At 43.3% G+C, this 22,641-nt stretch overlaps 1 protein-coding gene across 3 annotated transcripts; it reads right to left on the reverse strand.

Annotated features, from left to right (window-relative positions):
• Nucleotides 1-10,399: 10,399 nt before the first annotated feature.
• On the reverse strand, nucleotides 10,400-20,509 carry LOC128704790 (ribosome biogenesis protein SLX9 homolog). 3 transcript variants are annotated; one of them, XM_070079492.1, is made up of 5 exons: nucleotides 20,387-20,509; nucleotides 18,012-18,205; nucleotides 15,355-15,527; nucleotides 12,325-12,520; nucleotides 10,400-11,009 (listed from the first exon to the last, which is right to left on the reverse strand). In XM_070079492.1, exons 2-5 carry the CDS (start codon nucleotides 18,161-18,163, stop codon nucleotides 10,889-10,891), a joined length of 642 nt encoding a protein of 213 aa, XP_069935593.1. In that variant the 5' UTR covers nucleotides 18,164-18,205; nucleotides 20,387-20,509; the 3' UTR covers nucleotides 10,400-10,888. The 3 variants fall into 3 exon arrangements, with proteins under 3 accessions (XP_069935593.1, XP_069935592.1, XP_053655908.2); XM_070079491.1 differs by having other exon boundaries at nucleotides 20,333-20,470; XM_053799933.2 differs by having other exon boundaries at nucleotides 20,290-20,391.
• Nucleotides 20,510-22,641: the final 2,132 nt, after the last annotated feature.

Genomic DNA, 22,641 nt, shown 5'->3' on the forward strand with positions numbered 1-22,641 from the left:
CGTAACACCTCGGAAATTGGGGTCTGGGGCTCCCAAAAAGACTTCTCTTTACAGCGACAAGATCCTGAAGAGGGAAGTGTTACCAGATTCTGCCATAACAGGCACAGACCTCAAGGAAAAGCATCCTGCACCTCTGAAAGATGTTGCAGTGCAAGCCATTCAGCACCGACTGCAAAAGGACCTGAAAATGCCTGCTCGATGTGCCGCCAAGAAGCCCATCCTAACTGAAGCCATGAAGAAGAATTGGCTTCAGTTCTGCAAGAAGTACAAGGAATTGAACCTCAGACCAGTGGCAGAAGGTGATGTTCAGCGGCTCTAAGACCGTCCGTCGTCGCAGTGGTGTGTCCCATTGTGACCCACAGTATGCCGTGAAGACAGTGAAGCACCCTGGCAGTGTTATGGTCTGAGGTGCTTCTAGTGGCTATAAGTGCAGAGGTGGACTCTACTTTCTTCCCAAGAACATTACCATGAAGGGAAGTAATTATATCGAGGTGTTAAGGGAGCACATGCAGACATTTTGGAAGATTCACGAGTGTATTTTTTTTATTCATGATGGTACCCCTGCCCATAAGTCAAAAGGAGTGAAAAAGTTCCTCGAGGGCAATAATATCAGTGTTTTGGAGTGGCCAGGCAATTCCCTTGACCTAAATCCTGTCGAAAATGCCTGGCACGTGATGAAAAATGAGATTGCAAAAGCTCGACTCACCAACATCACAGACCCGAAGGAGGCACTGAAGAAGCTTTGTATCAACATGGACGCCTCCTTCTTCTCCACCCTCACCACTTCGGTCCCCAGGCGACTTCAGATGGTGATAAAGAACAATGACAACATGACCGAGTACTAGTTGGAAGCTAAAAAGTGAAAGTAAAATACATATACAGTGGACCCCCGCTTAACGATCACCTCCCAATGCGACCAATTATGTAAGTGTATTTATGTAAGTGCGTTTGTACGTGTATGTTTGGGGGTCTGAAATGGACTAATCTACTTCACAATATTCCTTATGGGAACAAATTCGGTCAGTACTGGCACCTGAACATACTTCTGGAATGAAAAAATATCCTTAACCGGGGGTCCACTGTATTAAGTTGCATTTTTTCGTTTTATTGTCCAAAAATTGTTAATATATAGATTTTTTTGCAGCCACTGTACTGCCCGCCTCCAGGACCACAGGTGGGCAATTTATGCAACAAACCAAATATTTTATAAGATACAGATTTATATTAACAATAAAATAGTGTATATGTGAGTTTTATTGTGTGTATTAACTGTCCAAATGTAGATCTAAGTTCTCACGCCCAGCGCTCCAAATATTTTGAAAAATTCAAAAATAATTTTTTTTTAAATAAAGAGGACATTTTTTTTTCATAAAGTAATGTAAAAAAAATTCTAGATACAGTACTTACAGAGATCTAAGGCTGCAGAGTCGGCACTTGTCACTCATCTGATGACAACACGAAGCACTGCCACTTGTAGATGTGTTGCCGATATACTTTTTTTTTTTTTTTTTTTTTTTTTTTTTTTTTTTTTTTTTTTTTTTTTGTAATTTTTAATTTTTAATTTTTAATTTTGCAGTTTTTTGTCTGTAGGGGAAGGAAGGCGGGGTAGGGGTCGTCCTCAAAAAGGTTGGAAGGAAGGGGTAAGGGAGGTTTCATGGGCAAGGGGCTTGGACTTCCAGCAAGCGTGCGTGAGCGTGTTTGATAGGAGTGAATGGAGACGAATGGTATTTGGGACCTGCCTGGGCATAATAGAGGCTCTCTTTCCATTGCAACCCACTATTGTAAATACAAAATCTCAATGTTCTGTTTGCAAAGACATAAATAAATAAAATAAAATAAAAAATCTGTTGGAGTGTGAGCAGGGTAATATTTAGTGAAGGGATTCAGGGAAACCGGTTATTTTATATAGTCGGACTTGAGTCCTGGAAATGGGAAGTACAATGTTGCCTGCACTCTAAAGGAGGAGTTCGGGATATTAGCAGTTTGGAGGGATATGTTGTGTATCTTTATACGTATATGCTTCTAAACTGTTGTATTCTGAGCACCTCTGCAAAACGGTGATTATGTGTGAGTGTGGTGAAAGTGTTGAGTGATGATGAAAGTATTTTCTTTTGGGGATTTTCTCTCTTCTCGGGTCACCCTGCCTCGGTGGGAGACAGACGACTTGTTATAAAAAAAAAATGTTCTGATAATGACAATTTGTAATAGTTCTTGTGATTTCATAGTTAATCTTTGTTCTGATACTAATGTTAGGTACTGATATAGTCACACAGTGACAGGTGAAGATTTTTACCTACCTTAGTCACATATTATTGTCTAGAAATATGTACAGGTCGGCCATCACTAATCCGGCATCATTGGGACCTGTTGTGCGCTGGATTAGAGAGTTGCCGGATTTCAGTGGTAGGTTGAATGCACTTAAGCTACCAATAGACTTTCTGCTACATTTTCCTCATTTTCTTCACTGCTTTCTCCTCCACTGGTTTGCTGCTGTGGATTTACTACCATCTGCACAATTTCTGTGTCACTATAATGATGAAATTTGAGTCAGTATAATGACGAGATTTGAAATTATGCTAGCCGAAATTAGTGCCGGATTACTGACGGAACCGGATAATTGATTGCCGGATTAGTGATGGCCGACCTGTACATAGTATTTATAGGTCCCAGCAATGTTTTGGATACACTGGAGTATATAATAATAATATAATAAGTTCCCCTGAAGCTTGATGTTCGAGTGTGTCACTTGTCTTATCTTATCTCTTCACTGCTGACAGTGATGAGTGTCGTCTTATCTAATCTTATCTCTCTGCTAATAACAGTGGTGACATTTGATGAGCCTTTGCTTTATTTGTTTTCACTCTTACACATAAACATGTCTGGCTGTCTGTCTGTCTCAAAGAGTATTACACACAATCACTATCTACAAGCACAGTATAGCACTTTGTCTGGATTTTTTGGGTTATCTTGGGTAATTTACACTATGTAGAATTGTATTTACGTATGTGTTCCTGTGAGATAGAGACAGACAGACGGAGATAGAGACAGTCAATCAGCCAGCCGTCTGGCCAGCCATCCAGCCAGCTGGCCAGCTGTCCAGCCAGTTGGCCAGCTGGCCAGCTGCCAGCCAGCCACCAGCCAGCCAGCCGCTGGCTAACCAGCTGGCTAGCCAGCCTACCGAAATTACAGTTCCAGACTTGTTTCTTTTTACTTAGGGCATAGGTTATAGGACATTCTGGCAGGATGACACTTTCCTCTTAAATTTATTTTTATTATCACACTGGCCGATTCCCACCAAGGCAGGGTGGCCCGAAAAAGAAAAACTTTCACCATCATTCACTCCATCACTGTCTTGCCAGAAGGGTGCTTTACACTACAGTTTTTAAACTGCAACATTAACACCCCTCCTTCAGAGTGCAGGCACTGTACTTCCCATCTCCAGGACTCAAGTCCGGCCTGCCGGTTTCCCTGAATCCCTTAATAAATGTTACTTTGCTCACACTCCAACAGCACGTCAAGTATTAAAAACCATTTGTCTCCATTCACTCCTATCAAACACGCTCACGCATGCCTACTGGAAGTCCAAGCCCCTCGCACACAAAACCTCCTTTACCCCCTCCCTCCAACCCTTCCTAGGCCGACCCCTACCCCGCCTTCCTTCCACTACAGACTGATACGCTCTTGAAGTCATTCTGTTTCGCTCCATTCTCTCTACATGTCCGAACCACCTCAACAACCCTTCCTCAGCCCTCTGGACAACAGTTTTGGTAATCCCGCACCTCCTCCTAACTTCCAAACTACGAATTCTCTGCATTATATTCACACCACACATTGCCCTCAGACATGACATCTCCACTGCCTCCAGCCTTCTCCTCCCTGCAACATTCATCACCCACGCTTCACACCCATATAAGAGCGTTGGTAAAACTATACTCTCATACATTCCCCTCTTTGCCTCCAAGGACAAAGTTCTTTGTCTCCACAGACTCCTAAGTGCACCACTCACTCTTTTCCCCTCATCAATTCTATGATTCACCTCATCTTTCATAGACCCATCCGCTGACACGTCCACTCCCAAATATCTGAATACGTTCACCTCCTCCATACTCTCTCCCTCCAATCTGATATTCAATCTTTCATCACCTAATCTTTTTGTTATCCTCATAACCTTACTCTTTCCTGTATTCACCTTTAATTTTCTTCTTTTGCACACCCTACCAAATTCATCCACCAATCTCTGCAGCTTCTCTTCAGAATCTCCCAAGAGCACAGTGTCATCAGCAAAGAGCAGCTGTGACAACTCCCACTTTGTGTGTGATTCTTTATCTTTTAACTCCATGCCTCTTGCCAAGACCCTCGCATTTACTTCTCTTACAACCCAATCTATAAATATATTAAACAACCACGGTGACATCACACATCCTTGTGTAAGGCCTACTTTTACTGGGAAAAAATTTCCCTCTTTCCTACATACTCTAACTTGAGCCTCACTAAATGGGAGTGTTAATACGACATGACATCAGTGAATCCTTGGTGTTCACCATGCTGTTTGCTCTAGCTGGCGCTCAATTGAACTTGGTGCTCCCATAAGGTACTAAGTGGTCCCAGATTTTTTAATACACTGCACACCAAAGGTTAAGACCCATTCTATGCTGACCAGGCAACTCAGGCCAATCGTGCCAAATTTGGAGACAGGAAAAATAAAACGTAGATCTGCGTTTGGAGTGCTAGTGGTAAGAACGTAGATCTACATTTGAACAGTTAAGGGGTTAACAATGTATATCAGAGGTATATTGTATTTTGTGTGCTTGTCAGTTACCTGTGGCCAAGTCTTGGGACTCTGTAAGATTCCTTGATGCTCCCCAGTTGCTCCTGATCCTTAGATCAGGAGCCCCTGGGGTCAGACCTGATTGCCTTCCATTACCCAGGCACTGTGTAGTCCCTACAGGTTTAATTTATTTTATTTATTTATTTATTTATTTAATAATTTGAACATACATACAGAGGTACAAAAAAATACAGGTAAGAGCAGCATGCCAAAGCCACTTGTATGCATAGCATTACGGGCTGGCTTAAAATTAACTTAAGATAAACTAAGCAATGATGTAATCAGTGATAAAACATTATTGTAAACAGAACAGTAAAGCACAAATGAGTATTACAAAGACAGGTCATATGGTTGCATGCATTGCTGTACATTCAGTCGTATGGAGTATTCTGTTAGGTAGTGTATTTAAAAAATAAAGTTAGATTGGGTCTTAGGTTTAACATTTATGTGATATAATTGTGAGAAACATTTAAGATATACAATTTATAAGGTTCAGTTATCAGTATTTATTTGGTTTTGGGTGAGTAAGTGATCTTTGAGAAGAGACTTGAATTTATAAACAGGTAGTGTTTCTTTTATATTCACAGGTAATGAATTCCAGATTTTAGGGCCTTTTATGTGCATTGAGTTCTTGCATAGCGTGAGATGGACACGAGGAACATCAAAGAGTGATCTGTGCCTTGTGTTATGGTCATGTGTTCTGTTGAGGTTGGCAAGGAGACGTTTGAGGGGAGAGTTAATATCAGAGTTAAGTGTTCTATGTATGTAATAGGTGCAGTAATAAGTATGGATGTTGTTGCAACCCTTGAATGGGTTACAATGTATATGATTATATATATAATGTTGAGGTGGGGTTGTTGAGGTGGTTCGGACATGTAGAGAGAATGGAGCGAAAGAGAATGACTTCAAGAGTGTATCAGTCTGTAGTGGAAGGAAGGCGGGGTAGGGGTCGGCCTAGGAAGGGTTGGAGGGAGGGGGTAAAGGAGGTTTTGTGTGCGAGGGGCTTGGACTTCCAGCAGGCATGCGTGAGCGTGTTTGATAGGAGTGAATGGAGACAAATGGTTTTTAATACTTGACGTGCTGTTGGAGTGTGAGCAAAGTAACATTTATGAAGGGATTCAGGGAAACCGGCAGGCCGGACTTGAGTCCTGGAGATGGGAAGTACAGTGCCTGCACTCTGAAGGAGGGGTGTTAATGTTGCAGTTTAAAAACTGTAGTGTAAAGCACCCTTCTGGCAAGACAGTGATGGAGTGAATGATGGTGAAAGTTTTTCTTTTTCGGGCCACCCTGCCTTGGTGGGAATCGGCCGGTGTGATAATAAAAAAAATAAAAATTACCTTTTCATATAATTTATATTGCTTATATTTGCGATAATAGCTAAATCGTAAATATATTGCTTTATATTATTATTTGACTTAGTTATGTTGTTAGGTAGGATGTAACACATATATTATGTGCTCAAAGTTCAAGTCTTGATTGTCTAACTACTGTAATTATCGCTCTTTGCTCGTTACTCTGCCGGCTTCTCGTTGTTACTGAGCAGCAGTTGTCCATGGAGCTATCATGTGATAGAGGGGGGGTGTTCTCACCTCGCCTGAAGTATTCAGTCTGGTCTAGACTCGCTTGGTGTTTGGATGCATTCCAGACAAGAAGTGCCTAAATCTCCCTTATTGGCCCTTGTTGGAAGATCGTCTCTTGTCTTATTATTGTTGTTAGTTCTGGAGACTCTGTTCACAGAACATTGTATAGATTTAGTGATTTTCGACGTTGTACTGAGGTTGTGTGTCGCATAGACACTCTAAGCAACTCAGGTCCTGAGCTGTAGCTTCTGACCTAACTTGTACTGGTATCTGTGTACTATCACAGTCGGGGATTGTCTTATGCTGAACTTAGATTCAGTAGTATGGGAGTTTTGTGACTTTTGTGGAGGATCTGCTGATGGTCCCTACTTAGTGTCGTTATATTATCTCCTTGATCCTGATTGTGTCGCTGTTGCTTGTTATATTGCTATTTGGCTTAGCATTCTTTTTATTGTTCAAGCAGACTGTTCTGATTGCCAGTTGGTCAAGAAGTTAGTTTATTTGAGGACTTTGTCAGTCATTTGTCTAAGTCTAGTCGAGTCGTGAGACATAGCGAACTACTTAGAGCACTTACACACATACACACAAACTTACTTGTACATATTTGTAATATCTTATTAAATGTTAATGTACCAGACAGTACTTAAGACATATAAATGTGATATGTGCTTTCAGCACAATAATACTGTACACGAGAGAAGTGATTAATATTTATTTGATTACTGTGATTAATTTAATTTGATATATGCCTAGACAACTTAATAAATTTATTAAATTTTAATTTCTCTAGTTAGTAGCCTACCAGTTGTAATCCTGAAGCACTATTGAATCATACTGAATTCTAATGGATAATTGGACAAGGATACTGACTAATTGTTACGAAAACCCAGTAACAGGCTGGATGCTAGAAGGGCAGTCCTTTCTAGTATTCACTGGAGATCTCTAAGTTTTTAGAATCATGTTTTTTGTAACAGATGTTTTGTATGGTGAGTAGGTTTAGTGTTTTGAATATTGGTGGAGTGTGCTGCCTGTAGTGGGAATTTGTTATCATTCTGACTGCAGCCTTTTATTGAGTAATTAGTGGTCTGAGATGGTTAATTGTTGTTGAGCCCCATGCACAAATTCCATAGGTGAGATAGGGGTAAATAAGAGAGTGATATAGGGCCAGGAGGGCTGACTGTGGAACATAGTACCGTATCTTCGATAATATACCTACGGTCTTGGAAATTTTCTTAGAAATTTTTTGTATATGTGTATGAAATTTGAGTCTATTATCAAGGTGGATTCCTAAGAATTTTCCCTCTGTTAGCTTTGTGATAGGTGATCCGTTTATCATTATGTTAAGAGGTACATCTGTAGCTCTGTGACCAAACTGAATGAAGTAGGTTTTGTCAATGTTTAGTGTAAGTTTGTTAGTCCTCATCCAGGTAGATATTTTCTGTAATTCGGTATTTACAGTATTGGCTAGCGTGACTGGGCTCGGGTGAAAGAAGACGTATGTGGTGTCATCTGCAAATAGTGTGGGTTTGAGTAATTGCGAAGCATTTGGTAGGTCATTTATGTATAGGAGAAAGAGAAGAGGGCCAGGGACACTTCCCTGTGGGACACCAACTGTAATTGGTTGTGCGGAAGAGTTTACCCCATTTTCGTACACATATTGGCTTCTGTTGCTGAGGTATGACTTGAGGTAGTTGAGGGAGTGCCCTCTGGTGTGACAATTTTATGTGGAGCAAGTCATGGTCAACTGTATCAAAAGCTTTATGTAAATCAATGAAGATCCCCAGTGGGACTTCTTTTTTCTCTATTGCAGTGTATATATGTTCTAGCATGTGTATAATAGCATCATTAGTATTTTTATTAGGCCTAAATCCAAATTGGCAGGGGTTGAGTATGTTTTGGGAGATAAGGTAGGAGTAGATTCGTTTATGAATTAATTTTTCGAAGATTTTTGAGAGAGGGTGTAAATTGGATATTGGCCTATAGTTATTCAACTCTGTTTGGTCACCTCCTTTATGGATCGGGGTGACCCTTGCTATTTTGAGAACTGTAGGGAAGGTGGAGGATTCAATGGATTTGTTAAAGAGTGTTGCAATGATTGGTGATAGTACTTGTGACACTTTTTTGTATATAAAGGGTGGTAAGGTATTTAAATCTCCTGTCTTGTTTTTTAGTGCGTTGATAATAAGGGAGACTTCGTATGGGTTAGTCGGAGCTAGGAACAGTGTGTTCGGGTGTTCCCCAGTAATAACAATAATCCGCAACAAGGATGTTGTGGGTTATTGACATTATTATTATAATCAAAAAGAAGCGCTAAGCCACAAGGGCTATACAGCTGGGTTATTGACAACCATACTACACTACCAGATTATTATTATTGTAGCTGTATGACCCTTATGGGTTTGGCGCTCTCCTGTCTTCGCATCGGGCATACACACATCATGGGTATCTTGTGGGGTGCTGCCCAGTACCACTCTGAGAATTATCAGGTTCCAATTTCAACTTTCCATATTCTCTTAGACCGTCCTGTCTATCGCAGCGCTGTATGACCCTGGTGGGTTTAGTGCTTAGTTGTGATTATAATAATGTGCAGCCCCTACATGTTTAATGCTTTCCAATAATAGTGATAGTGATGTTGTGGTTTATTGACAAATGTATTATAATGCCAGTTACATTATCATTACTCTATTAATCATTATTTTAATTATTACTTTTACTTTCATCATTATTTTGTTTTATTTTTATCATTATTTTTATTATTATTCCTTTGTGTGTCCCGTAGCTCGATCGCTAGCGCACTCAGCTCACACACTGAGGTCCAGAGTTCGAATCTCCTCCGGTACGGCTGGAAAACATTAGGCATGTGTTTCCATAAGACACCTGCTGTCCCTGTCCCTATTCACTCATCAGTTTAAAATGGGTACCTGGATGTTAGTTGTCTGGTGTGGGTCGCATTCTGGGACAAAACTGCGGGAAATGCTCAGCATAAGCGGCTTTCTATATAGCAGTATGTTATTGATGTTAGATAGGCCTGAAGACCTTGTACATATTTTTTTTTTTTTTTCAACAAATCGGCCGTTTCCCACTGAGGCAGGGTGACCCACCGAGGCAGGGTGACCCACTGAGGCAGGGTGACCCACTGAGGCAGAGTGACCCATTGAGGCAGGGTGACCCACCGAGGCAGGGTGACCCAAAAAAGAAAGAAAATCCCCAAAAAGAAAATACTTTCATCATCATTCAACACTTTCACCACACTCGCACATTATCACTGTTTTTGCAGAGGTGCTCAGAATACAACAGTTTAGAAGCATATACGTATATAGAGACACAATATATCCCTCCAAACTGCCAATATCCTGAACCCCTTCTTTAAAGTGCATTATTATTATAATCAAAAAGAAGCACTAAGCCACAAGGACTATACAGTCTTTAAAGTGCAGGCAACATTGTACTTCCCATTTCCAGGACTCAAGTCCGACTATATGAAAATAACCGGTTTCCCTGTACATGTACTTGTAGTAAATAAAGATAATGTTATTATTATTTCAAGAAGAATGGTGCCTTGATGTCATTGGAGGTCTCTTGATACAAGTAACTGGAGCTACCATCCCTTTTCGTGGATCAACTGTGCCTCCTATTCCCCAAGGAGGTGTATAACCCGTGCAGGTTTAGCGCTCCCCCCTTGGAAATCACACTAAAGCTCTAAACCCATATGAGCTAAAATACAATTGAGGTTCAGCGTTCTTGCGAATCTATGATGCTGTATTATCATCATGGGGGAGCTCTAAACCCATAAGGATTATACAGCACTCAGGCTCAGTTCAGGGAACTGGATCACAGATCCAATTCCCTGGATCAAGAGCCCCTCACCAGCATCAAGGAACCTCCCTTGATGGGTACCATGCTGCAACACACTATGCTATATTAACTACAGTTACTGTAGTCGTCACAGCTTATAATTTATTTTCCGCAGGTTTAAATGACACAAAATCACTAACAATACATATACTTTATTTCCCATGATCACAGCACCTCAAGATTTATATAAATAAACTTTTAAATCCTGCATTAAAATGCAGAGACATAAATTTTTAATGTAATCTTATGTAACACCGATACAAAATTATTTCTCATTTAAAATTAGTACAGTATCAATGTTGAAAAAAATATCCACGAACACTGTTAATTCGCCGTAGAAAACACAATTCACATGATAGTTCACACAAACACAGTTCACTCGAAAAATCTTAAAATTTACGGAACGTCAATAATATGCTTCTGAGAACTCAGCTCAGTGCCAAAAGCAGCTAGCTATGGAGGTTCAATTTATTCCAGTAGTGGTTCAATTCCAGTAGAGGTTCAATTTATTCCAACAAAGGTTTAATTCCAGTAGAGATTCAATTTATTCTAGCAAAGATTCAATTCCAGAAAAGGTTCAATTTATTCCAGCAATTAGAAGTAGTGTATTTTCTCAAAAATATCATCAGGAGTCTTCTTTATCATACAATACCCGGTTCTCCACTGCCTTGCGCACTGCCCCAAATGGGTCACTTTTGAAGATTGGGTCTTGATGCACAGCCATGAACATCTGTATATCAGACATGCTGAAAATAAACCAAAATAAAACGCTTTAGGGCACACTATGACATTATTTATAACATTTATAACATTTCTGGAATACAGTGGACCCCCAGTTTACGATATTATTTCACTCCAGAAGCATGTTCAGGTGCCAGTACTGAACGAATTTGTTCCCATAAGGAATATTGTGAATTAGATTAGTCAATTTCAGACCCCCAAACATACACGTACAAACGCACTTACATAAATACACTTACATAATTGGTCGCATTGGGAGCTGATCATAAAGCGGGGGTCCACTGTATTTTTAAATGTTTATACAGTAGTGTACTGTACACTGTAATAAACAGAATTGAGGAAATCAGCTTTAATATACATTATTTAGGTATAAATACTGGTCAGAGAGCCATCGTAAGTCCGAAGCGTTGGTAAACGAATACATCGCTAAGTGAGGAGAGGCTGTACAGTGGACCCCCGCTTTACAATCAGCTCCCAATGCGACCAATTATGTAAGTGTATTTATGTAAGTGCGTTTGTACGTGTATGTTTGGGGGTCTGAAATTGACTAATCTAATTCACAATATTCCTTATGGGAACAAATTCATTCAGTACTGGCACCTGAACATACTTCTGGAATGAAATAATATCGTAAACTGGGGGTCCACTGTATAACCATTTCTAAGAGAGAGAATACCAACAAATGAAATCACAGACAGGTGCTCCTTCACTTGCAATATTTCAACTTCACGATGGTGATGCAACAGTTACTCTGGATAAGATAAGACAAGATAAGATTTTGTTCGGATTTTTAACCCCGGAGGGTTAGCCACCCAGGATAACCCAAGAAAGTCAGTGCGTCATCGAGGACTGTCTAACTTATTTCCATTGGGGTCCTTAATCTTGTCCCCCAGGATGCGACCCACACCAGTCCACTAACACCCAGGTACCTATTTGCTGCTAGGTGAACAGGACAACAGGTGTAAGGAAACGTGTCGGAATGTTTCCACCCACCGGGAATCGAACCCGGGCCCTCCGTGTGTGAAGCGGGAACTTTAGCCACTTTTCCATGATTGTATTTAGTTACAATAATTATTGGTTTGTTTACTTATTTAGTGACAGTTATTTTTTACTTATTTAATTAGCATATCATATTTATATTCAATTTACAATATTTTCAGCACAATCTTTTTAACTTACGATTTTTCTGAATTACAATTTTTTTGACTTACGATTTTTTCGACTTACGATTTTTTTGACTAACAATGGCATCATCAGACTGCAACTCCACCATAAGTCAAGGACCACCTGTAAAAATACCAAAATTAAAAATTTACTCACAAATCCTTTTGCATCTCCATTTTCTTTTTTCCACTAACTCCTTTTGTAGGCTGTGTCTTTGTTTTGGAAGCCGACATGAGTTCTTTCAGTGATGGCAGAGCATTAAGTAAGGGATGCATGTCCCCTACCACAGCAGTTTTTTCGCGCTTCTTGCGCTCTCTCTCTGCCCTCGCTGCACCTTGGATGAAGTCAATTTCTGAAAATAATGACAAGTTAACTAATGAGAAATGTCCTCAGTACCTAACAAAAATTTACTGCTAAGCAAATGAGAAATTTTCTCAGTACCTAACAGAAATCTGCTTCTTAGGAAATGAGAAATGCTCTCAGAACCTAACAAATCTGCTTCTGAGAACCTAACAGAAATCTTCTAATTAGGAAATGAGAAATGTTCTCAGTACCTAACAGAAATCAACTGATCTAATGAGAATTAAAATTTGTTGCTAAAAAAATACAAATTTTCATTCTCATTAGATCAGTTGATTTCTGTTAGAAGTTTCCCTGGCTGTTCTGTTGTAGCTCAGCCGAGCTGTGGTTCATACGTTGGACTGCGTGCGGCCAGGAGTAACAGCCTCGTTGATCAGGACTGATCCACTGGGAGGCCTGGTCGTGGACCGGGCTGCAGGGGCATGAATCCCCGAAATACCCTCCAGGTAGACTCCAGGTATAATCGCCCAGCCCGGTCCTTTTCCAAGAGGTGGCCCAACCTTGGAGCGTCTCAGACCAATGTCTGTCATGGGACCAGCTGCTCCCAGGCCTCAGTGGCATGCACGGGGGGGGGTCTGAAGGGGCGGTGGCCCTGGGCATCCGAATAGGGAAGGGCATCCAATTAGAGAGGGAAATAAGACAGTGATTTGGGGCATAAAATCAAGTCTTTGGGGCATACAATCAAAGAGTCTTTGGGGCATACAATCAAGGAGTTTTTGGGGCATACAATCAAGGAGTCTTTGGGGCATACAATCAAGGAGTTTTTGGGGCATACAATCAAGGAGTTGGCCCCCGGCATCACCAGACCTCTGCACGCCTGCCCCCACGGGGGCTCGGAGGGAGAAGCTAGGCACCTTGGGCTGCCACAAACCCCACCCACACTGGGCTTGAAGGGTGTGGCAGCTGGTTACAGTTCAGGTGGTTCCAGGTTTGGTACAACTTGTAATACAAATACAGCACAATTATATGTTCATTAGAAGTCATTTAGAACGAAAAGTCACAATACAGTAACTGGAACAATACATGAATAACCTACACATAGGAGAGAATAATTTACGACAAGGTTATGGACCGGCTTGGGCCATTTACAAAGTGTAAATAGCTCAAGTTGGGCCAAAATGTCATCATAAGTTGTATCTTTAGTTCTACATGTACAAGGTGTACAGGTCAATTTTGTTCCCAGGATGTGACCCACACCAGTCCACTAACACCCAGGATGTGACCCACACCAGTCCACTAACACCCAGGATGTGACCCACACCAGTCCACTAACACCCAGGATGTGACCCACACCAGTCCACTAACACCCAGGATGTGACCCACACCAGTCCACTAACACCCAGGATGTGACCCACACCAGTCCACTAACACCCAGGATGTGACCCACACCAGTCCACTAACACCCAGGATGTGACCCACACCAGTCCACTAACACCCAGGATGTGACCCACACCAGTCCACTAACACCCAGGATGTGACCCACACCAGTCCACTAACACCCAGGATGTGACCCATACCAGTCCACTAACACCCAGGATGTGACCCACACCAGTCCACTAACACCCAGGATGTGACCCACACCAGTCCACTAACACCCAGATACCCATTTTACTATTAGGTGAACAGTGACAGCAGGTGTAAGATGACTAACACCCAGGTACTTATTTTACTGCTAGGTGAACAGTGACAGCAAGTGTCTTAAAGGAACACAACCTAATGTTTCCACCCATACCGGGCATCGAACCCTGGATCTCAGTGTGTGAGTTGAGTGTGCTAGCCATTAAACAAGCCCATCATCACCCTTAGCTAAAAATCATAAGAGTCATAGCTTCCTCAGGTGAGTGAGGTGTTGCGATGTGAAGCAGTGTAGTCCTGCACCTGGCAGTAGGTCGTTCACAATCGTTTTTAAGTAAGAATAATGGCTGTTTGAACTTTCAGAAATTCTTAGGATGTTCTGTGGCTCGGTTGGTAGCGCACTGAGCTCACTGAGTGTCCAGGGTTAGATCCCCGGTATGGGTAGAAACATTGGCTAGGCTTCCTTACATCTTCTGCCCGTTCACCTAGCAGTAAGTAGGTACGTACCTGGTTGTTAGTCGACTGGTATGGGTGGCATCCTAGGGGTGGTAGTATGCCTTAGACAGAGCTGGTCTTTGAAATGAGCTGAGGTTGGATAACAGCTCTTGTGAAAGTTAGGGCAAAAGTCACGATAAGAACCAATCAAGAACATACTAGAAAAACATCCAAATCCCGCCATTATTTCGATGACAGAACTTTAAATACAAATGCAAATACAGTGGAACCTCAAAAATCGAACTGCTCCCAACACGACTAATTATGTAAATGTATTTTTGTAAGCGCTTTTATAAGTGTATTTTTGAGGGTCTGAAATGGACTAATCTAATTTACATTATTCCTGATGGGAATAAATTCATTCGATAAAGGCACTCGAACAGCCTTCTGGACCAAAGAAAGTTCGATATTTGAGGTTCCACTGTAATTTCTTTTATGCAGTGTACACATTATTAGGCATAAAAGCCACTAGCATACAGTGCATTTCGGGTTAATAATACAGAATCAGTTACATAGGGAAGTGGGTTTGAGTCCTTCCCCCGTAAGCCATGTGTGTCGTAAGAGGCAACTAAAATGCTGGGAGGAAGGGGCTAGTAACCCCTTCTCCTGTGTACATTAATAAATTTAAAAAGAGAAACTTTTTCCTTTTTTAGGTTACAATGCCTCAGTGGGAGACAGCCAGTTCCTTGGAAAAAAAATATATATATATATAGAATAAAAAATTCTTGCTCATGAATCAGCTTGAACAATACTAACGCTGCATAAATTCCTCATGCTTCTGCCGTCTCCGCTCTTTCTTGGTGCCACATTTATTCTGCTTACGAAAAGAAGCAGTACTCGTAACGTCGGATACATCTATACTGCTAGAGGTGGGTGTGTTCTCAACTTCTCCTAATTTGATCTGCAAACCTGCAAACATGTTGCTGCCACTGGAAATAAAAAAGAAAAATCTTTACTTATTTCCATAATGTATATACACACTTCATAATAATAATAATAATTTGGGATTATATAATTCTCGAGGTACAGCCTCCCCTCACTTAACAACAGAGTTGCATTCCTAAGCAATGAGTATACTAGTACAGTGGACTCCCGGTTTACAATCAGCTCCCAATGCGACCAATTATGTAAGTGTATTTATGTGTGTTTGTACATGTATGTTTGGAAGTCTGAAATGGACTAATCTAATTCACAATGTTCCTTATGGGAACAAATTCGGTCAGTACTGTCACCTGAACATACTTCTGGCATGAAATAATATCGTAAACTGGAGGTCCACTGTATAATGGTCGTGAGTTCGTGTCAACCATCTTTGACATTGTTTTAATGTCACCTTTGCTCCATTTATAACATTTCTGATATATTTTTAAATGTTTATAGTGTACTATGTATTCTAATAAAGAGAATAGAGGAAATCAGCTCTAATATACATTGAAGATTGAGACACTTATGCAGCATATGGGAATCTTTATTCAGGAAACGTTTCGCCACACAGTGGCTTCATCAGTCCAATACAAAGAGGAAGGCGTAAGGAGAGGAGGAGAATGAGGTAATCAGTCCCTTTGTATTGGACTGATGAAGCCACTGTGTGGCGAAACGTTTCCTGAATAAAGATTCCCATATGCTGCATAAGTGTCTCAATCTTCAACTTGTCGGTTTTTCAAACCATTCATCACATCTAATATACATTATTTAGGAATGCATACTGATCAGAGAGTCCGTCATACGTCCAAGGTGTCGGTAAACGAGTACGTCGCTAAGTGAGGAGAGGTTGTATTTAGAATATATTCATATTTAGCTTACAATATCTTCAAGTTACAGCGGATTCATTGGAATGTAGCCTCATCACAAGTCAAGGACCACCAGTAACTGCCTCATAGAAAGCCCCCTCATTATGCAAAGCATTCCGGATGGAAGCCAGCCTAGCATTGCTTTATGAATACAGAGAGAGAGAGACTCCTCTACATATGAACATTCGTCTTGTGAACTTTTGATAACACGAACAAGGTGAAACCAAAGTTTCAGCAGCTGTCCGTGATGTAATTCACTGCTACCATCTCGTCTATGAAGAGGAAGACTGCTACCACCTAGACATCCCTAGACTGCTTTTTCTTATAAACGACTGATTGGAACCGAACCCGTTCGTAAGTAGGGGAGACTCTATTAATAATAATAAAATCTTTAGTTCTACCAGTACATGTACAAGGTATACAAGTACATGTACAAGGTATACAGACCATAGCTGACATCAGTGACATACTACTATATAGAAAGTCGCTTGTTATGCTGAGCATTTCCCACAAATTAGGTCAGTTTTGTCCCAGGATGTGACCCACACCAGTTTACCTGGAGAGAGTTCCGGGGGTCAACGCCCCCGTGGCCCGGTCTGTGACCAGGCCTCCTGGTGGATCAGAGCCTGATCAACCAGGCTGTTACTGCTGGCTGCACGCAAACCAAAGTACGAGCCACAGCCCGGCTGATCAGGAACCGACTTTAGGTGCTTGTCCAGTGCCAGCTTGAAGACTGCCAGGGGTCTGTTGGTAATCCCCCTTATGTATGCTGGGAGGCAGTTGAACAGTCTCGGGCCCCTGACACTTATTGTATGGTCTCTTAACGTGCTAGTGACACCCCTGCTTTTCATTGGGGGGATGGTGCATCGTCTGCCAAGTCTTTTGCTTTCGTAGTGAGTGATTTTCGTGTGCAAGTTCGGTACTAGTCCCTCTAGGATTTTCCAGGTGTATATAATCATGTATCTCTCCCGCCTGCATTCCAGGGAATACAGGTTCAGGAACCTCAAGCGCTCCCAGTAATTGAGGTGTTTTATCTCCGTTATGCGCGCCGTGAAGGTTCTCTGTACATTTTCTAGGTCAGCAATTTCACCTACCTTGAAAGGTGCTAACACCCAGGATGTGACCCACACCAGTCCACTAACACCCACGATGTGACCCACACCAGTCCACTAACACCCAGGATGTGACCCACACCAGTCCACTAACACCCAGGATGTGACCCACACCAGTCCACTAACACCCAGGATGTGACCCACACCAGTCCACTAACACCCAGGATGTGACCCACACCAGTCCACTAACACCCAGGATGTGACCCACACCAGTCCACTAACACCCAGGATGTGACCCACACCAGTCCACTAACACCCAGGATGTGACCCACACCAGTCCACTAACACCCAGGATGTGACCCACACCAGTCCACTAACACCCAGGATGTGACCCACACCAGTCCACTAACACCCAGATACCCATTTTACTGATGGTGAACAGTGACAGCAGGTATAAGGAAACACACCCAATGTATCTACCCTCACAGGGAATCAAACCCGGATCCTCACCGTGTGAGGCGAAAACTTTAACCACCAGGCCACAGGCCACCCTTAAGATAAGACAGTGTACCTGGATGAGGTAGCTCCAGGTATGGTGTCCTTCACTGTGGGTACCAACTGGAGAGGACCAGGAGCTGTAAAACCTCCATTATCGACCTCATTTCGCTCTTCTTTGGCTATACTGGTGTGGTATTTCTGCCTCAGCCGCTTTACTTTACCCATGGTGGGTCAGTTGGACTCAAGTTCTTGGAACGATGTAGTGTTCTGAAAAGAGATTGGCAAAAATTGAAATTTTTTTATTATTGTGGCTGGAAGATTTTACCAAAAATTTGCAACAGACGAGAATGTCCCAAGACTTGGTTCATGGTCTGGTTCATGGTCTGGTTCATGGTCTGGTTCATGGTCTGGTTCATGGTCTGGTTCATGGTCTGGTTCATGACCTGATTCATGGTCTGGTTCATGACCTGATTCATGGTCTGGTTCATGGTCTGGTTCATGGTCTGGTTCATGACCTGATTCATGGTCTGGTTCATGGTCTGGTCCATGGCCTGGTTCATGGTCTGGTCCATGGCCTGGTTCATGGTCTGGTTCATAGTCTGGTCCATGGCCTGGTTCATGACCTGGTCCATGGTCTGGTTCATGGCCTAGTCCATAACCTTGCTCATGGCCTGGTCCATGGCCTGGTACATGGCCTGGTCCATTGCCTGGTTCATGACCTGGTTCATGGTCTGGTTCATGGTCTGGGTCACTGCCTGGCCCATAACCTTGCCCATGGCCTGGCCCATAACCTTGCCCATGGCCTGGCCCATAACCTTGCCCATGGCCTGGCCCATAACCTTGCCCATGGCCTGGCCCATAACCTTGCCCATTGCCTGGTCCATGGCCTGGCCATAACCTTGCCCATGGCCTGGTCCATGGCCTGGCCCATAACCTTGCCCATGGCCTGGCCCATAACCTTGCCCATTGCCTGGTCCATGGCCTGGCCATAACCTTGCCCATGGTCTGGCCCATGGCCTGGCCCATAACCTTGCCCATTGCCTGGTCCATGGCCTGGCCATAACCTTGCCCATGGCCTGGCCCATAACCTTGCCCATTGCCTGGTCCATGGCCTGGCCCATAAGCTTGCCCATGGCCTGGCCCATAACCTTGCCCATGGCCTGGCCCATAACCTTGCCCATGGCCTGGCCCATAATCTTGCCCATGGTCTGGCCCATGGCCTCGCCCATAACCTTGCCCATGGCCTGGCCCATAACCTTGCCCATTGCCTGGTCCATGGCCTGGCCCATAACCTTACCCATGGCCTGGCCCATAATCTTGCCCATGGCCTGGTCCATAACCTTGCCCATGGCCTGGACCATAACCTTGCCCATGGCCTGGCCCATAACCTTGCCCATGGCCTGGCCCATAATCTTGCCCATGGTCTGGCCCATGGCCTCGCCCATAACCTTGCCCATGGCCTGGCCCATAACTTTGCCCATTGCCTGGTCCATGGCCTGGCCATAACCTTGCCCATGGCCTGGCCCATAATCTTGCCCATGGCCTGGCCCATAACCTTGCCCATGGCCTGGCCCATAACCTTGCCCATGGCCTGGTCCATGGCCTGGCCCATAATCTTGCCCATTGCCTGGCCCATAACCTTGCCCATGGCCTGGTCCATAACCTTGCCCATGGCCTGGTCCATGGCCTGGCCCATAACCTTGCCCATGGCCTGGCCCATAACCTTGCCCATGGCCTGGTCCATGGCCTGGCCCATAACCTTGCCCATGGCCTGGTCCATGGCCTGGCCCATAACCTTGCCCATGGCCTCGTCCATGGCCTGACCCATAACCTTGCCCATGGCCTCGTCCATGGCCTGACCCATAACCTTGCCCATGGCCTGGCCCATAACCTTGCCCATGGCCTGGCCCATAACCTTGCCCATGGCCTGGTCCATGGCCTGGCCCATAACCTTGCCCATGGCCTCGTCCATGGCCTGGCCCATAACCTTGCCCATGGCCTCGTCCATGGCCTGACCCATAACCTTGCCCATGGCCTGGCCCATAACCTTGCCCATGGCCTGGCCCATAACCTTGCCCATGGCCTGGTCCATGGCCTGGCCCATAACCTTGCCCATGGCGTGGTCCATGGCCTGGCCCATAACCTTGCCCATGGCCTGGTCCATGGCCTGGCCCATAACCTGGCTCATGGCCTGGTCCATGGCCTGGCCCATAACCTGGCCCGGGACCTGGACCAGGTATACTCCAGGGCACAAAATTGCATTTTGAGGCCTTTTTTGGGTTATCCTGGAAGGTAATTTACATATATATATATCTTATGTATCATCACAAATATTAATGGTAATTACTTACATATAGGCGAGTGTAAATATATGTAAATTAACTTAATATTTACTAAGTGATCCTGGTGCGTTGTGTTGTTATATATAGAGACTATGACACCTCGTACCGTACTGAACCCTTTTGTAGCTTTTTGAACCCTTTTGTAGAGTATTGAACCCTCTTGTAGTGTATTGAATGCTCTTGTTGCGTACTAAACTCTCTTGTAACGTACTCAACCTTCCTCTAGTGTACTGAACCCTCTTGTAGCGTACTGAACCTTCTTGTAGTGTACTGAACCCTCTTGTAGCGTACTGAACCCTCTTGTAGTGTACTGAACCCTCTTGTAGAATACTGAACCCTCTTGTAGCGTACTGAACCCTCTTGTAGAATACTGAACCCTCTTGTAGCGTACTGAACCCTCTTGTAGAATACTGAACCCTCTTGTAGCGTACTGAACCCTCTTGTAGCGTACTGAACCTTCTTGTAGTGTACTGAACCCTCTTGTAGCGTACTGAACCCTCTTGTAGAATACTGAACCCTCTTGTAGAGTACTGAACCCTCTTGTAGCGTACTGAACCTTCTTGTAGTGTACTGAACCCTCTTGTAGAGTACTGAACCCTCTTGTAGTGTACTGAACCTTCTTGTATTGTACTGAACCCTCTTGTAGAATACTGAACCCTCTTGTAGAGTACTGAACCCTCTTGTAGAGTACTGAACCCTCTTGTAGTGTACTGAACCCTCTTGTAGTGTACTAAACCCTCTTGTAGCGTACTGAACCTTCTTGTAGTGTACTGAACCCTCTTGTAGTGTACTGAACCCTCTTGTAGGGTACTGAACCCTCTTGTAGCGTACTGAACCTTCTTGTAGTGTACTGAACCCTCTTGTAGCCTACCGAACCTTCTTATAGAATACTGAACCCTCTTGTAGAGTACTGAACCCTCTTGTAGCGTACTGAACCCTCTTGTAGCGTACTGAACCCTCTTGTAGCGTGCTGAACCTTCTTGTAGCGTACTGAACCTTCTTGTAGCGTGCTGAACCTTCTTGTTGTGTACTGAACCCTCTTGTAGCATACTGAACCCTCTTGTAGCGTGCTGAACCTTCTTGTAGCGTACCGAACCTTCTTGTAGTGTACTGAACCTTCTTGTAGTGTACTGAACCCTCTTGTAGCCTACCGAACCCTCTTATAGAATACTGAACCCTCGTGTAGAGTACTGAACCTTCTTGTAGTGTACTGAACCCTCTTGTAGAGTACTGAACCCTCTTGTAGCGTACTGAACCCTCTTGTAGCGTACTGAACCCTCTTGTAGCGTGCTGAACCTTCTTGTTGTGTACTAAACCCTCTTGTAGCGTACCGAACCTTCTTGTAGTGTACTGAACCTTCTTGTAGTGTACTGAACCCTCTTGTAGCCTACCGAACCCTCTTATAGAATACTGAACCCTCTTGTAGAGTACTGAACCCTCTTGTAGCGTACTGAACCATCTTGTAGCGTGCTGAACCTTCTTGTTGTGTACTAAACTCTCTTATAGCGTACTGAACCTTCTTGTAGTGTACTGAACCCTCTTGTAGCGTACTGAACCTTCTTGTAGTGTACTGAACCCTCTTGTAGCGTACTGAACCCTCTTGTAGCGTGCTGAACCTTCTTGTTGTGTACTAAACCCTCTTGTAGCGTGCTGAACCTTCTTGTTGTGCACTAAACCCTCTTATAGCGTACTGAACCTTCTTGTAGTGTACTGAACCCTCTTGTAGCGTACTGAACCCTCTTGTAGCGTGCTGAACCTTCTTGTTGTGTACTAAACCCTCTTGTAGCATACTGAACCTTCTTGTAGTGTACTGAACCCTCTTGTAGCGTACTGAACCCTCTTGTAGCATACTGAACCCTCTTGTAGCGTACCGAACCTTCTTGTAGTGTACTGAACCTTCTTGTAGTGTTCTGAACCCTCTTGTAGCCTACCGAACCCTCTTATAGAATACTGAACCCTCTTGTAGAATACTGAACCCTCTTGTAGCGTACTGAACCCTCTTGTAGCGTACTGAACCCTCTTGTAGCGTAGTGAACCCTCTTGTAGCGTAGTGAACCCTCTTGTAGCGTAGTGAATCCTCTTGTAGTGTAAGTTTATCTAGGTATATACAAATACAGTTACATACAAAAAAGTCCGAGTGACTTATTTCCATTGGGGTCCTTTTACCTTATTATTATAATATAAAGGCGATATGTTATTAACATCTTATTATCATACTAAAAAGACTATCTACAACACGAGGGCCATTAATACTATCTACAACACGAGGGCCATTAATACTATCTACAACACGAGGGCCATTAAGACTATCTAAAACACGAGGGTCATTAAGACTATCTACAACACGAGGGCCATTAAGAC

This window comes from Cherax quadricarinatus, chromosome 99, assembly GCF_038502225.1.
Source record: "Cherax quadricarinatus isolate ZL_2023a chromosome 99, ASM3850222v1, whole genome shotgun sequence".
Lineage (NCBI taxonomy): Eukaryota > Metazoa > Arthropoda > Malacostraca > Decapoda > Parastacidae > Cherax > Cherax quadricarinatus.